Raw genomic sequence first — 17,416 nt, forward strand, 5'->3', positions numbered from 1 at the left:
CGTCACTGGGGAGGAGGTCGGTGTGGTGGCAGTTTTGGGGTACATTTCGGTCGCTGTGACGACTTCTTGGGTGGCGATGGCTTTGCTGTGTTGTCGCACTGGTTGTAGACGTAGAGCGGTCTCAGTTGGAGAGACCGAGAAAGCAACACCTACTGCAGTCTAGTAGTCTAGTGTGTGTATGTACAGTCTACATCCCTTATAATTAGTTGTTACAGTTTAATTGAATAATATGTTAATTTTCTGTTAAATAGAAATCTAGTTAACTTAAAATTTAGTGTTTGCACATACTACACACTTGAGTGGGTTTGACATTGCGTTAGTAATTAGCGCATGCGCAAAAGCTTTACCTCCTTTGGTGGTCACGTGTCTATCGTGTGACGACTGTGGCCATGAGTGTGTGAGATGATAACCGTCCAGTATTGAGCTTTGAATCTAAACGCAATGCTGCTGTAGAGCTCGTTTTCCTGGAATGTTGTAGAGTCAATGTATTGCTTTTGTTCTGTCCGAATCAGTTGCCACTTTGCAACGTAACAGCTAGTTCCTGTTGCTGTAGAGGTGAGCGTACTGTACCGCACTAAAATTTTTGTGACTGCAAGTTTATTTGTATGACGTCACATAGACTCAGAGAAATCTAAAATTTTGTGAAATTTTGCTAGAGTCCTATTGAAAGACAGAAACCGAAAAAGGCATGAGCCACGTGACGTCACACAACCAAACACTAAATAAACTCTGAGTCTCACATCCTCACCAACAACGAGCTGTCGTGCACGACAACAAGCAGCAATAGAGCATAGCTATATAGAAACGTGAAAATTCCATTGTAGGCGGGCAAACAATTGCGCACGCGCAAACTATAAATTAAATTAAATTCAATGGACGATACCATCACCCCATAATTAGAAACATTTAAATGTTAATTAAGAGTCTGTACAAAGTGAGCTGGAGGATGCAAATGCTGTTCAATCAACATCTGCACATGCGTAAAATGCAACTCGCGCGCATGTGTGTGTGTGTGTGTGTGTGTGTGTGTGTGTGTGTGTGTGTGTGTGTGTGTGTGCGTGCGTGTGTGTGTGTGTGTGTGTGTGTGTGTGTGTGTGTGTGTGTGTGTGTGTGAGTGTGGGCACGTGTGTGTGTGTGTGTGTGTGTGTGTGTGTGTGTGTGTGTGTGTGTGTGTGTGTGTGTGTGTGTGTGTGTGTGTGTATGTGCGTGCGTGTGTGTGTGTGTGTGTGTGTGTGTGTGTGTGTGTGTGTGTGTGTGTATGCGTGTGTGTGTGTGTGTATGCGTGTGTAATCATGCACTATAGGTTACTTTCACGCTTAAAACGTTCTTGCCCACACACAACTAAATGTAACTGAGCATCTATGTCTACACTCAGATTATCCACAGCAACTGTATTACACCAACTACAAACCCCAATACATACAACAGTATAGAACTCCTGCATCCAGCACAAGACAGCTAAGTTAAGTATTTTACTGTCAAATGATCACAAACTGTCCACTAATTATAGAGCTCCCATCTCCCAATCACTTGTAGCCAACAAATTAATAAATGGTTAGAGTTTTGATTGCAACTCAAAGACAACCAACAACTCATCTTCAAACTGAGTAAAAAAGTGTTCAAATTTTGGACAAACCACAAGCAAACAATCTTTTTCTACGTCATGAAACTGCCCAGGAGTAGCCAGGAGACTAAAGTCAATCTCTTTCTGGACTCTTGAGCTGTAACGATGATGACCATACAGCAAAACTGACATCAAATACTTTGACTTGTGCAATTTCTTGTTACGTTGTTGACCCCAACAGTACACCTTCACTTCAAGTGTGCGTGGAATAATCCATGATATTGATAGACAAGAAATTTCAAGCTGTAAATGTAAACCTTGATTTCCGGTGTTGAATTTGTTAGATAAAATTGTGTCCTGACGTGATCTGAATGATTTCAATTGTGCTATGAGTTGTGACTCTATCTTCCACAGGTGTACAAATGTGTCGCCCATTTCAAATGAAATTTGTATCCGTTTGTCCAGTAAAGCTTTCACATACTCCACTGGCTGTTTCTGAACATCTTTCTCTAGGCGCTTGCCACCCAAAAATTTGATGAATGTCTCATAGTTTGCAGCAAACAGTGAACTTTCTGTCTGTTGCAGTGTTTTCTTAACAGCCACTAACTCACTTTCTGTATGTTGCAGTGTTTTCTTAACGGCAGCTAACTCACTGTCAGTTTCTGCTTGTTTCTTTTCAGCACTTGCCAGTCTCTTTTGTACATTGCTCACTGTCTGCATAGCCAAACTAAGATGATAGACTATGTTCTTGTTCAGGTGATCTTGTAGTTGCTCTCTATTCCCAATGAACTGGCATCCAGCTGATGCAAAATCACACTGTAGAGGACTGGTGGAGCATACACCCTCTCTGCTGATGTGCACTTCCACGTCCTTCCTAGCAACCTGCGTTCCACACTCATAAGGACAGTCAATAGGGTAACTATCACACATCTCATAGTGAACAGCTAACTGTCCATATTCCAGCTGTGCATCACAGTAGCAACAACCCACAATTCGGCGATTACACTCATTCTGCTTGTGATAGTCCATGTCCTTTCTCATTATCATTTCTCCACAATCATTACTGCACGCTTCAACTACATAGCGACATTCCTGGTTGTGTTCATCTCGCTGTCTCAGTTCACCTTGCCAGCTACAGCCTTCCTCACGCTTATCACAAAGAATCTTCAAACTAAGAATCTCACGTTTCGTCATGTTGTTTAGAAGCATTTCTGATTCCTTCAGCTCCTGCCTGCACACAGGACACGTCACATTACCATCCCTAATGAGGGGCCTCAAGCACTCCTGGCAAAATTGGTGACCACACTTGGTCAGCATTGGTTCACGTGCTACCAAGTGGCAAATGGGGCACGTGTATCGATAATAGAGAAGTTCAACAAAGTGAGCATCGAATCCACGTTCATGGTAGACAGCCATGGCCTAGGCCACGAGGCTGGTTTGCGCATGACATTCCGTAACCCGGAAATTCCCTATTATGTGACCTCGGGTGTAAAACCTCTATGTACAGCAGATGCCGTTGGTACCATTCACTCACATGCCATCATAGTTCTCTCTACATCTGTACACACATTTGTACATCGTTCACATCATACACTATCCAAACGCTACTAAGCTTTCGTTCATCGTCTCCGTGTCCAACAAATTAATGTGAAATCCAGAAAACAAAAAAGGATTTAAGCAATATGAGTCACGTGACGTGACACAATCACATACATTAGACTTCGAGTCTCATCTTAACACCATCAACGAGCTGTCGTGCACGACAACAAGCAGCAACTGCTTTAAACTAAGCAGAGATAGAGCGTATACGCTCTACTGTAGACTCCAAGACGAGACGGCAAGCGATGAAAATTTCAGTTTCGCGGCAGCATTGTGTTTGCTTCATAAAGTTAAGTCCAAACTAACTGTAACCTGCTATCTTCTCCCACATTCTGACAGTAACCAGAGAACTCGTATTGTCACGCGCTAGGCACGCGGCCATTATAGGCGGACAAAGAATTGCGCTTGCGCAAATTATAATTAAATTTAATTTAATAACCGAAGCCACTACCTCAAAAATTAACACTAGAGTCTAGGTTGTACAAAGTGAACTGCGTGCGTGCCCTGGTGTGTGTGTGTGTGTGTGTGTGTGTGTGTGTGTGTGTGTGTGTGTGTGTGTGTGTGTGTGTGTGTGTGTATGTGTGTGTTTGTGTGTTTGTGTGTGTGTGTGTGTGTGTGTGTGTGTGTGTGTGTGTGTGTGTTTGTGTGTGTTTGTGTGTTTGTGTGTGTGTGTGTGTGTGTGTGTGTGTGTGTGCGCGCGCGCGCGCGTGTGTGTGTATGTGTGTGTGTGTGTGTGTGTGTGTGTGTGTGTGTGTGTGTGTGTGTGTGTGTGTGTGTTTGTGTGTGTAAGCGCTGTAGGTAGTCGCTACTTTCAAAACGCAAGCAATATCCAAAAAGTCCCTGAATTAATCGAGATTATCAATAATGTAAGCAAGAACAATCTAGATGTGGCTAAGCATTTACATCTGTCAGATTTCCACGGTAACTGCATTGCGCCAAGTGAACTTTAGAAACTCCTAATACATACAATACAAAACTCCTGCATATCTAGCACATGAAAGCTCAACGCAGCTGTCAAATGATCATAGCCTGTTCACTGACTAGAGCCTCATCTTATAACACTTGTACAAACTTGCAGCCAACACAATTGGTAAAAATTTAGGATTTCAATTCCAACTCAAAGACAACCAACAGCCCATCCTTCACAACCAGATTTTTGTAAGTGACAGGAAATGTCACATCAACTAACACAAAGTCTCCCATCCTCTGCCATGAAAGCTACTATAGTCACTCAATATCTGGACTCTTGAGCTGTAGCCATGATTAACATGTACAAAAGCTGACATCAAATACTTTGACTCATGTAATTGTTTGTCATATCTTGTATCACAACAGCTTACCTTTACTTTAAAATAGTTTCGACCGTGAGGTATGAAATCCTATTTCTTGACAAATAAGCTCAAGCTGTAGATGCAAACTTGGATTTCTGGTGTAAATTTTGTCAGGTAAAATTGAACAACTACCAGCTGAATATCTGTTTGGAAATTGTTATGACGTTATCTTCCACAGGTATACAAAAGTGCCACCCATTTCAAATAAAGTTTGAATCTGTTTATCTAGTAGAGTGATCACATACTCCACTGACTGTTTATGGTCCAAGCACTCAACATCCAAACTTTGATAAATGACCCATAGTTTGTAGCCAACAGTAAACTTTTTGTCTGTTGCAGCTTTTCCTTAACACCGAATAACTCATCGTCAGCAACTGACAACATCGTCTCCATCCGTTCCTGCTTCTCTTCAGCACTTGCGTGTTTCTTAGCAGCACTTGCCAATCTCTCTTGTACATTGCTCACTGTTTGCATAGCCAAACTAAGATGATAGACTATGTTCTTTTCCAAGTGATCTCGTGGTTGCTCATTTTTCGTATGAACTGGCATCCAGCTAATAGATAATACAAAATGCACTGTCGAGGACTGTAACTGTCACACATCTCATAATGAACAGTTAACTGTCCATGTTCTAGCTGTGTATCACAGTAGTAACAACCCACAATTCTTTGACTGCAAATACTCTGCTTGTGATAGTCCATGTCCTTTCTCATTACCAATTCTCCACAATCATTGCTGCACATCTCAACTACATAGCCACATTCCTGATTGTGTTCATCACGCTGTCTCACTTTACCTCGCCAGCTACAGCCTTTCTCACATTTATCACAAAAAATCTTCAAACTAAATCTCGCGTTTCGTCATGTTGTCTAGAAACATTTGCGATTCCTTCAGTTCCTCCCTGCACACAGAACATGTTACATTACCATCAATAATGAAGGGCCTCAAGCATCGGCGTAGAGTCAGAGTGGGGTAGGAGTGGGAATGCTATGTCCCCCAAACATTTTGGGCATGTCACTCCGCTTCAAGCAGAACTCAAGTTAATTAATTAGGTTACTAAACATGCAGCCGCTTAGTCTTAGGGTAGTATGTTGACGACAACGTTGACTACCTCTTTGATAATTATAATACACATCAACTTTTCAGTATGGTAGAACCAGCAGTGTCGGTAAGTCGTGGTGAAGTGCACATGCCCATACTTGTTAAGACCTTTGCTACGCTATTCGGCAATGGCAGAGTCAAAGAAGGCCGCATCAAAAAGGCCCAAGTCTAGTTATTTTTCAATTAATTGTAAGGTCGACAACCCGATATTGACCAGGGAATGGAATCTCTGGCGGCTACCGATTTGCATGCACTAGCTCCGTACTTCCTCTACTTTGTGTTCAGGTTAGTCTAGCTAACTACGAAATGTTAGAATAATTGGTCAAAGCTGGTTTGCACTGATCACTAGTCTAGATTGTATTGTCATCGAGATGCCATTTAAATGGTGCTAGAACAGCGAACCTTGAAACCCTTTTGGCGTAAACTGTAATTACCAGTGTTTACACTCTTTTTAATACGCACACTGACGGCACTCAGTCCCACAGTTTATTTGTAACTTGAAATCGATACTATTAGATTTACTTATATATGTCTACACAAACTGCATGTGAGGCGTGGCTTTGCAAGTAAAAATGTGCGTGGTTTGCAGTCTAATTTATTATCCCCCAAACTTGAGGGCCACGCTACGCCGGTGCCTCAAGCAGTCCTGGCAAACTTGGTGACCACACTTGGTCAGCATTGGTTCTCATGCTGCCAAGTGGCAAATGGGGCATGAGCATCCATCATTGAGGGGTTCAACAAAGTGAGCATCGAATCCACCTTTATGGTGGACAGCCATGACATGTCACGAGGGCTGGTTTGCGCATGACATTCCGTAACCCGGAAATCCCCTAATATGTGACTCCGGGTGCAAACCCTCTACAGCAGATAGCAAGGGTACTAGTCACACACATACCATCTTAATTCTCTCTACATCTGTACACGCATTTGTACATCCCTCTCATCATACAATTAATCTTTCGTTCATCGTTTCCATTTAGCTAAATGTGAAAGCCAGAAAACAAAAAAAGGTATGAGTCACGTGACGTCACACAACCACAAACACTAAACTCTCGAGTCTCACATTCACATCAGCAACGAGCTGTCGTGCTCGACAACAAGCAGCAATAGAGCATAGAAACCGAAGACACGGGCAAAAGTGGAAATTCCATTGTAGGCGAGCAAACAATTGCGCATGCGCTAAATATAAATTAAATTAAATTCAATAGACGATACCACCACCCTATAATTAGAAACATTTAAATATTAAGAGTCTGTACAAAGTGAGCTGTAAGGATGCAAATGTGGTTCAATCAACATCTGCGCATGCGTGCAATGCATCTCAATGACAACCAACAACCCATCTTTCAACTGGGTAAAATAGCGTTCAAATTTCGGACAAACCACAAACAAACAATCTTTGTCTAAGTCATGAAACTGCCCAGGAGTAGCCGGGAGACTAAAGTCAATCTCTTTTTGGATTCTTGAGCTGTAATGAGGATTATCATGCAGCAAAATTGACATCAAATACTTTGACTTGTGCAATTTCTTGTTATGTTGTTGACCCCAACAGTACACCTTTGCGTCAAATGTGTATGAACTAAACCATGTTGTTTGACAAGAAAGTTCGAGTTGTAAATGCAAACCTAGATTTCCGGTGTTGAATTTGTTAGATAAAATTGTGCACGGACATGGTTTGTGTAATTTCAATTGTGCTAAGTGTTGTGACTCTATCTTCCACAGGTATACGAAAGTGTCGCCCATTTCATATGAAATTTGTATCCGTTTGTCTAGTAAAGCTTTCACATACTCCACTGACTGTTTCTGATCATATCTCTCTAGGTGCTCGCCACCCAAAAATTTGCTGAATGTTTTATAGTTGGCAGCCAAAATTGAACTTTCTGTCTGTTGCAGTGTTCTGTTAACATCCACCGACTCATTGTCTGTCTTTTGCAGTGTTTTCTTAACAGCCACTAAATCACTTTCTGTATGTTGCAGTGTTTTCTTAACAGCTGCTACCTCATTGTCCGTTTCTGCTTGTTTCTTTTCAGCACTTGCCAATCTCTCTTGTACACGGGATACATGTTTAACCAAGGGGTACATTGCTCACTGTTTGCATAGACAAACAAACTAAGATGATAGACTATGTTCTTGTCCACGTAATCTTGTAGTTGCTCTCTATTCCCAATGAACTGGCATTGAGCTGATGCAAAATTACACTGTAGAGGACTGGTGGGGCATACACCCTCTCTGCTGATGTGCACTTCCACGTCCTTCCTAGCAACCTGCGTTCCACACTCATACGGACAGTCAACAGAGTAACTATCACACATCTCATAGTGAACAGTTAACTGTCCATATTCCAGTTGAGCATCACAGTAGCAACAACCCACAATTCGGCGATTACACTCATTCTGCTTGTGATAGTCCATGTCCTTTCTCATTATCATTTCTCCACAATCATTGCTGCACGCTTCAACTACATAGCCACATTCCTGGTTGTGTTCATCACGCTGTCTCAGTTCACCTTGCCAGCTACAGCCTTCCTCACACTTATCACAAAAATCTTCAAACTAAGAATCTCGTGTTTCGTCATGTTGTTTAGAAACATTTCTGATTCCTTCAGTTCCTCCATGCACACAGGACACGTCACATTACCATCCCTGATGAGAGGTCTCAAGCACTCCTGGCAAAATTGGTGACCACACTTGGTCAGCATTGGTTCTCGTGCTGCCAAGTGGCAAATGGGGCATGGCTGGTTTGCGCATGACATTTCGTAATCCGGAAATCTCCTATTACAGAGCCGTATGTACAGACTCTGCCCTATAATGTGACCTCGGGTGCAAAACCTCTACAGCAGATACCAGAGGTACCACACACACACACACACACACACACACACACACACACACACACACACACACACACACACACACACACACACACACACACACACACACACACACACACACACACACACACACACACACACACGCACACACACACACACACACACACACACACACACACACACGCACACACACACACACACACACACACACACACACACACACACCATCTTAATTCTCTCCACATTTGTACACATATTTGCACATTCCTCTCATCATACACTAGCCAAATTTTTCGTTCTTCGTCTTCATTTTTAACAAATTAATTAATGTGAAGAAACCGATGGAAAGGCAGTAACAGTCAATGAAGTGGACGGTCTATGCGGCTGCTCTCATGAAGAATCTGACTCACGGCTGCTCTTACATGCTGCGCACTGCAGACAAAAATGCGTATTCTAGTGCAAGTATTGTTAGAAAGTCGCCGGACACGGATGTTGTTGTCCTTGCCTGCATGCTTTGTACACTATACCGCAGTATTAGCCTTTACTTTTGTACTGGAACGAACCAGCTGCAGGTTTATTTAATCAACTTCATACTATAGCATCAAAACTTGGAGATGAAGTGTGCTTGGCTTAGGTGGGATTGCATACTTTCACTGAATGTGATTGAACGAGCACTTCGTAGGCAAAGGAAAGAAAACAACTTTGGAACTAGTGACACGTCATTCCAAGTTTACAGCAACGATGTCACAGCTTGGTCACGATTTTCATCCTTCAGATGAGTTGCAAGACTCATGTGAAGAATTTGCTTATTCATTATACTGTAAATCTGGAATGTTAGTAAATGAAGTATACGGTATAGCATATTCTTTTCACGGTCTTCCCAATGCTACCAACTGCCTCCAACTAAGAACGCTCCTAGAAAGCATGTAGCAAGAGCAGCCTATCAAGCTGCGTTATGCAGGCGAGTCCTAAAATATTAGTATGTGATCCAGACGTTCCAAGTCCCAGCATGCACGGTCGAATCTTGAAAGAAAGTCAGCTCTCCATTGACTGGAGATTGCAATATCCAGCACCATGCACAGGAGATTCTAGAGTTTATTTCTTGTGATTGTAAAATCGGCTGACAGCTGCAATACAGTTCGATGTTTCTGCTCTAAGGTCAGTCTTGTATACACTAAACTGATTGCTGTGGGTGTGTGGAATGTGGGAATATAATAACCTCTTCCGCAAAAGACGGAGAGGACTCTGAAGATGATTCTTATATATTCGATGAATCGATAGATGCATAAATAAACAGTAAATTGTTAATAAGTGATGTATACTTATGTTTGCAGTTACGAGTCGTTTGATTTGTTAATTAGTAATTAAACAGTTAATTAATTAATAATCGTTTTATCAATGTGCTAACCAACATACCGTACAAGGTGTATCATTCGAGTTTCTCTTTGATTTACTAAAACGCGAATGAATGACTGCAGTGCATTGGGCTCTTGTCTTCCGGTGGCCATCATGCAACTAAGTTCAACAAACAATAAATCTCTTTCCTGACATACTGTAACCGTTTCTGTGAATGTCCAGCAAGCGGCTTTGTTGTCTCCAATAGGTACACATACATGTATTAATTAAGGTTGTTACGTAAGTTGCAAATTTCAGATTTTCAGTGCACTTTGTACCATTTGCTTTTTCGTCAGCACATTGCATAAATAATTATATCAAATTGATCGAATCTTGACTTTCTATCTTGTATGGAGCAAACAACACGTCTACTAATTCTTTACGGTAGGAAATTCTTGAATTCAATCTTGCAAGTGCACACTCTTAACGCGCGCTAGCCATAGTAAATTGTTATTATACGTCGTTGTTTATGCTAGGAAATGATAGAAATGCTTCTACTTATCAATCACACTAAACTTTTTACCTAAAGTAAGAATAGCGTCATGTTTGTGGAAGGAGGTACTACGAAACGTGGTGCCACGCCCACCTCGACTTACTTTACGTTTGGTTTTCTCCCGGTTAGCCACGTCTGATCGATGTCCAACAACCGCGGTTTGTATTCTAGTCGTGCCTTACTTAGCATATGTCAGCGGCACATGGTTGGAGCAAAGTCGCGACGCAACTCATTTTCTGAGAAGCTTTTCAGACTTGTTTCTATAGGATGTGTGCTGACTGTCCTCATCAGTCTGCAACACAGGATGCTGTGAAAGAACTAGTAGTGGACATTAACAGAAAGAGTGTATGTCCGACCAGTCCTTTGCAGTGTGATTCTGCATCAGGTGGATGCCACTTCATCTGGAATCGAGAGCAAAAACAAGAGCACTTAGACAACAACACAGACAATCATGTTACTTTAGCTATAAACTCACTTTTAGACAGATTGGTAGCAGAAACAGACATCAAGTTAGCAGAGGCTACGGAAAAGCAGGCAGAAACAGATAGTAAGTTGGCAGAGGAAGAAGAAGAGCACAGAGCGACAAAGGCTCAGGTGGCTAGTGCAAGAGCAGATTACAGAAGGTTAGTCGATACTTTGGATGTTGTGTTGTGATTGTCGAGAACGTATACAAAGTTGATGATGCCAGATGGCTGGAAAGAGTCGTTAGAATCGGTAGAGTCTTTAACGGCTTTACTGGATACATACACTCAAACTCCATTCGAAGGAAATGGCACATTTGTGTACCTGTGGAAGATAGATTCGAGTGGCATGACAAGTCCATTTGAAACTATACTTACTCATGTTATGACAAGGAAACATTCGAGGCTATCTACACCATTTCACATTGGATATTCAGGACTGCAGCTCCAGCTCAAATTTCGTGCCATAGCAAGGAACGGCGACTATTCATTTATTGCAAGAGTATACTTCTTAAACTCACCGTTACCACGATCTAAGTATTTGGTGTCGCTTGTACTGTACGATCGACACAATCACAGGTCAAAAATTTAAACCGAGATTGACTTTTCTCTTCTTGCTGCTCAAGCGCAAAGCTACCCATTTTTCGTGGAAGAGGTCGTTTTGGCAAGGTCGATTTGGAATTTCCATGCACCGTTTGCTTTGTTTTGAGAAACGGGTTATTGATGGCATTTCAGGTGGAATCTCAACGTGACTAATTGAAGTGTTGTACTGGTCTCTATGAGTAATACTGTTTTACTGTATTTTAACGTTGACAAAGAACTGGTTTGTTAGAAAATGGAGGTGATGAAGGAAACGTCGATGAAAGATTGTGTAGTATATGATGGGAAGGATGGAGAAATGTGTGCAGAAGTTGGAGAAAGGTGGTGCATGCAGGCCCGGATCCAGGAATTTTTGAAAGAGGGGTTGACCTGGTAGCAGTCATTTATAGCATTACTAATTTTCTCTTTTCTAATGAAATTATATGAAATTATTGAACCACGCCTATTGCAAAAGAGGGGTTTCAACACCCTAACCCCATCTGGACCCGAGCCTGTGCATGTGTGGTATCTGCTAGCCCCGCCCCGACACGTTGTGGATTGCAATCCCGGATGCGCTGCCATCACCACTATGTCTGGTTTGTCATCTTTTGTTGGCGTAGTTAGCGTGCAGTACGTATCTAGCAGCAGTCGAATGCATTGAAGTAGAGGCTTGAAGCATTGCAGCTTCTACCGGGAATTTGTGTACGCGGTCAAAGGCGTATGAAGGAATTACAGTACCATTTCTGATCTGCCTTAGCCATGCATTTCATCGCTAGGCTCCATACCGTAGCTGCAATTTCTAATCAATGCTGGACAGCGGCCTAGAATCGCAATGTCGACAAGTACAGTAGCTAGAACAACGTCAAATTCCAATCGAAAGCTCAGTTCTTAGCTCATATCATTAGTAGGACACGCGCTGAAGAATTTGATTACAGACTTAATTAAGGCTTGTCCACACTAGACCCGAACGGATCGCGATCGGATCGCGAGATAGCGAGCGTCCACACTGCACTTTGAAAACGATATCTCCGCCTCATTTCGCTATCACGTGACTGATGACCGATGTGCATGTGTCGTTTCTTTGCTTGTAGAAAGCGTTGATACAGCGACGTAAGGTGAGCGAGAACAAAGACGAGTGAGGAGTGCTAGATGTTCCGACTACACGCGTACGTGAAGGTAACGCCCACTATTTCTATTTGGATTCAACCGATCGCGATCGGATGGCGATCGAATCCACCTCGCGATGTGGATCGGACGGATTGCGATCCGATCGCGATCCAGTTGCCAGTGTGGACAGGCATAAAGTTAACTAGTTACTCCCGCCCAGAAAGGCGGTACTGTACAGTGTTTTTTTAGTTGCATGGTAGCGCATCTGGGGCTGGAATCCACACTGCGAGGCTAGGAGCTGCTAACATCATGGGTGACATATTAGGACAGTTTCAAGTTACAAACAATCATGCGCCAATAAGTCGTGGTCACGTGCCATGGCTGCTCTTCCTTCGGGTGGATTCGATGCTCACTTTGTTGAACCTCTCAATGATCAATGGACATGCCCCATTTGCCAGTTTGCAGCACGAGAACCAACGCTGACCAAGTGTGGTCACCAATTTTGCCAAGAGTGCTTGAGGCCCCTCATTAGGGATGGTAATGTAACATGTCCTGTGTGCAGTGAGGAACTCAAGGAATCGGACACGTTTCTAAACAACATGACGAAACGCCAGATTCTTAGTTTAAAGATTCTTTGTGATAAGCGTGAGGAAGGCTGTAGCTGGCAAGGTGAACTAAGACAGCTTGATGAACACAACCAGGAATGTGACTATGTAGTTAAAGCGTGCAGCAATGATTGTGGAGAATTGGTAATGAGAAAGGATATGGACGATCATAAGCAGAATACGTGCAGTCGAAGAATTGTGGGTTGTTGCTACTGTGATACACAGCTGGAACATGGCCAATTATGTGATCATTATGTGGTGTGTGCTGACTGTCCTCATCAGTCTGCAACACAGGATGCTGTGAAGGAACTAGTAGTGGACATCAGCAGAAAGGGTGTGTGTCCGACCAGTCCTTTGCAATGTGATTCTGCATCAAGTGGATGCCACTTCCTCTGGAATCGAGAGCAACAACAAGAGCACTTGGACAACAACACAGGCAATCATGTTACTTTAGCTATGAACTCACTTTCAGACAGATTGGTAGGCGTTGAGAAGAAACTTGCAGAAACAGACTTCAAGTTAGCAGAGGCTACGGAAAAGCAGGCAGAAACAGATAGTAAATTGGCAGAGGAAGAAGAAGAGCACAGAGAGACAAAGGCTCAGTTGGCTAGTACAAGAACAGATTACAGAAGGTTAGTCGATACATTGGATGTTGTGTTGCGATCATCGAGAACATATACAAAATTGATGACAGATGGCTGGAAAGAGTCGTTAGAATCGGTAGAGTTTTTAACGGCTTTACTGGATACAAACACTCAAACTTCATTTGAAGGAAATGGCACATTTGTGTACCTGTGGAAGATAGATTCGAGTGGCATGACAAGTCCATTTGAAACTATACTTACTCATGTTATGACAAGGAAACATTCGAGGCTATCTACACCATTTCACATTGGATATTCAGGACTGCAGCTCCAGCTCAAATTTCGTGCCATAGCAAGGAATGGCGACTATTCATTTATTGCAAGAGTATACTTCTTAAACTCGCCGTTACCACAATCTAAGTATTTGGTGTCGCTTGTTCTGTACGATCGACACAATCACAGGTCAAAAATTCAAACTGAGATTGACTTTTCTCTTCTTTCTGCTCAAGCGCAAAGCTACCCATTTCGTGGAAGAGGTCGTTTTGGCAAGGTCGATTTGGAATTTCCATGCACCGTTTGCTTTGTTTTGAGAAACGGGTTATTGATGGCATTTCAGGTGGAATCTCAACGTGACTAATTGAAGTGTTGTACTGGTCTCTTTGAGTAATACTGTTTTGCTGTATTAAGACGTTGACAAAGCATTTGGAAGGAACTTGATAATTAGCAGACAGTTATGACTACCAGATAGTATCCTTTTATATGCTAGATGCAGCTGTTGCAATATATTAGCAGTTATGATGTGTGGTTGCATTACCAGTGGGCGTGGCTGGTAGACTTAGATAATCTTTATGAAATGGATGCTGAACATTTAGCTGTTCTGGCTGTTCTTTGATGACAAAGGAAACTAGGAACTAACTGATGTCGATTTTCAATTTACAACCACAATCTGGAAGACATATTTATGCACTGAAAACGCGCGATATTTGTTTTCTGGCTTTCACATTGATTGATTGGAAAATGGAGACGATGAACGAAAGGTCAAATGATTTTGGTTTGTCTAACTATAATTATAAGTGCAAAAGCGCGTTATCTTTCCATCTTATTATTGAACTAGGTAAAACGATTCTAGGCTGCTAGACCACCATTTAGCATCGCCTTTCGATAATTACTTCCGAAATCATTTTTAGTATCGTTTTTGGTCCAGACTACCCCGCTTCGCGCGCTTTCTGGTCTGGAAGTTCGAGGCTACGGAATGTCATGCGCAAACAGACCAGACCATCTTCGCTGGAAGGATGCAGGCGGAGATGGTCTGGCTACGCGAGACTGGCATGCCATGGCTGTAAATGGATTTGATGCTCACTTGTTGAACCCGCTAATGATCAATGCACATGCCTCATTTGCCACTTGGCAGCACGAGAACCAACACTGACCAAGTGTGGTCACCAATTTTGCCAGGAGTGCTTGAGGCCCCTCATTAGGGACGGTAATGTGACGTGTCCTGTGTGCAGGGAGGAACTGAAAGAATCAGAAATGCTTCTAAACAACATGACGAAACGTGAAATTCTCAGTTTGAAGATTTTTTGTGATCAACGTGAGAAAGGCTGTAGCTGGCAAGGTGAACTGAGACAGCGTGATGAACACAACTAGCAATGTGGCTATGTAGTTGAGGTATGCAGCAATGATTGTGGAGAATTGGTAATGAGAAAGGACATGGACTATCACAAGCAGAGTATTTGCATTCGAAGAATTGTGGGTTGTTGCTACTGTGATTCACAGCTGGAACATGGACAGTTAGCTGTTCACTATGAGACGAGTGACTGTTACAGTGAGTTCTCTACAGTGTGATTTTGCATCAGCTGGATGCCAGTTCATCGGGACTAAAGAACAACTACAAGATCACTTGGAAAAGAACATAGCCAATCATCTTAGTTTGGCTATGCAATCAGTGAGCAATGTACAAGAGAAATTGGCAAGTGCTGAAAAGAAACAAGCAAGTGCTGAAGAGAAGCAGGAAGGGATGGAGACGATGTTGTCACTTTTTGTGGATCAGTTAGTTGATGTTAACGAAAAGCTGCAACAGACAGAAAGTTCACTGTTGGCTGCAAACTATAGGTCATTTATCAAAAGTTTGGGTGTTGAGAGCTTGGGGAAAGACGACCAGAAACAGTCAGTGGAGTATGTAAAGGCTTTACTGGATAAACAGATGCAAATTTCATTTGAAATAGGTGGCACTTTTGTATACCTGTGGAAGGTAACGTCATTTTTATCTAACAAATTTTACACCAGAAATCCAAGTTTGCATCTACAGCTTCAGCTTATTTCTCAAGAAAGTGGATTTCATTTCTCACCGCAAAACTGTCGTAAAGTAAGGGTACGCTGTTGTGATACAAGATGTGACAAACGATTACATGAGTCAAAGTATTTGATGTCAGCTTGTCTATATGATAATCACGGTTACAGCTCAAGAGTCCAGATGGAGATTGACTTTAGTAGCTCTCATGGCAGGGGATGGGAGACATTGTGTAAGGTTGATCTGATATTTCCTCCCGCTTATCGAAATCTGGTTGAGAAGGATGGGCTGTTGGTTGCCTTTGAGTTGGAATTGAAATCCTAAATTTTTACCAATTGTGTTGGCTACAGTTTTTACAAGTGTTATAAGATGAGGCTTAGTCAGTGAACAGGCTATTTGACATCAGTGTTTAGCTTTCATGTGCTAGGTATGCATGAGTTTTGTATTGTATGTATTAGGAGGTTCTAACGTTCACTTGGTGCAATACAGTTGCTGTGCTAATCTGACAGATGTAAATGCTCAGTCACATTTTAGATTGTTCTTGCTTACATTATGGATACTGAATGTTTATCAAAATAATCCGACTAATTCAAGAACTTATTTGGATATTGCTTGCATTTTGAGAGTAGCAACTATCTACAGCGCTGACACACACACACACACACACACACACACACACACACACACACACACACACACACACACACACACACACACATGCACATACACACACAAACCTCACCACTGTTTATTGGGTCAGTGGATGGTCTGGCCATTTAATTTTCTGCATTTCAATTTTTATGTTTTAACTTTTTAATTTTTAATTTTTATTTATTTTCATTTAAATTTTAAAATTTTTTTAATACTTAATTTTTTACTTTTTTATTATTAATTATTTACTTGCATTCTTATTTAAAATTGCTGTATTTATTAAATTTTATATTTTAATTGTTTATTTTTATTTTTTAATTTTTATTTTTTGTAAAATTGTTTTTAATCTTTGATGTTTGATTCTTGTAATCTTTAGATGTATTTTTTAAAGTTTGATTTTTAGGCACCAATGTGCTCAAAACTACAGACTTGAACGCGCAGTTCGATTATTCAATTTCTAACATAATATATATATATATATATATATATATATATATATATATATATATATATATATATAATTGAAATGACCCAAAACACTAGATACAGCGAAGGTCTTAGCGAGGCTTCCATTCGAACGTGTGTCTCAGGAGATCACATTTCCCTCACAAGCAGGTGTTTGTTTTTTCTTTACTTTTCGTCACGTGCCAATTAAACCACGTTGGCAGCTCTTGGCCCCGGACAACTCCGCTCTGACACACAACGTTGTGCCAGTGAATACCGCGGTCCCGGGCTGTGTAGGTACGTGCATTCTAGACAACACGCTATCTTTACTGTAGATGAACCGGTTGGAGGGGAAATGCTACGATATATATATATATATATA

General features: G+C 41.7%; 2 protein-coding genes across 2 annotated transcripts; both read left to right on the plus strand.

Annotated features, from left to right (window-relative positions):
- Window positions 1-12,809: 12,809 nt before the first annotated feature.
- On the plus strand, window positions 12,810-14,574 carry LOC134187943 (TNF receptor-associated factor 6-like). The gene has a single exon (XM_062656118.1). The coding sequence runs from the start codon at window positions 12,838-12,840 to the stop codon at window positions 14,284-14,286; it is 1,449 nt and encodes a 482-aa protein (XP_062512102.1). The 5' UTR covers window positions 12,810-12,837; the 3' UTR covers window positions 14,287-14,574.
- An 860-nt stretch (window positions 14,575-15,434) lies between these two features.
- LOC134188219 (uncharacterized) lies at window positions 15,435-16,469 on the plus strand. Its single transcript, XM_062656418.1, has one exon. It carries the CDS (start codon window positions 15,454-15,456, stop codon window positions 16,261-16,263), a length of 810 nt encoding a protein of 269 aa, XP_062512402.1. The 5' UTR covers window positions 15,435-15,453; the 3' UTR covers window positions 16,264-16,469.
- Window positions 16,470-17,416: the final 947 nt, after the last annotated feature.

This window comes from Corticium candelabrum, chromosome 12, assembly GCF_963422355.1.
Source record: "Corticium candelabrum chromosome 12, ooCorCand1.1, whole genome shotgun sequence".
In the NCBI taxonomy this organism is placed as follows: Eukaryota; Metazoa; Porifera; class Homoscleromorpha; order Homosclerophorida; family Plakinidae; genus Corticium; species Corticium candelabrum.

Bases quoted from the DNA above. Each gene is read 5' to 3' on its own strand.
- LOC134187943 (XM_062656118.1), top strand. From the start codon at position 12,838: ATGGCTGCTCTTCCTTCGGGTGGATTCGATGCTCACTTTGTTGAACCT.
- LOC134188219 (XM_062656418.1), top strand. From the start codon at position 15,454: ATGAGACGAGTGACTGTTACAGTGAGTTCTCTACAGTGTGATTTTGCA.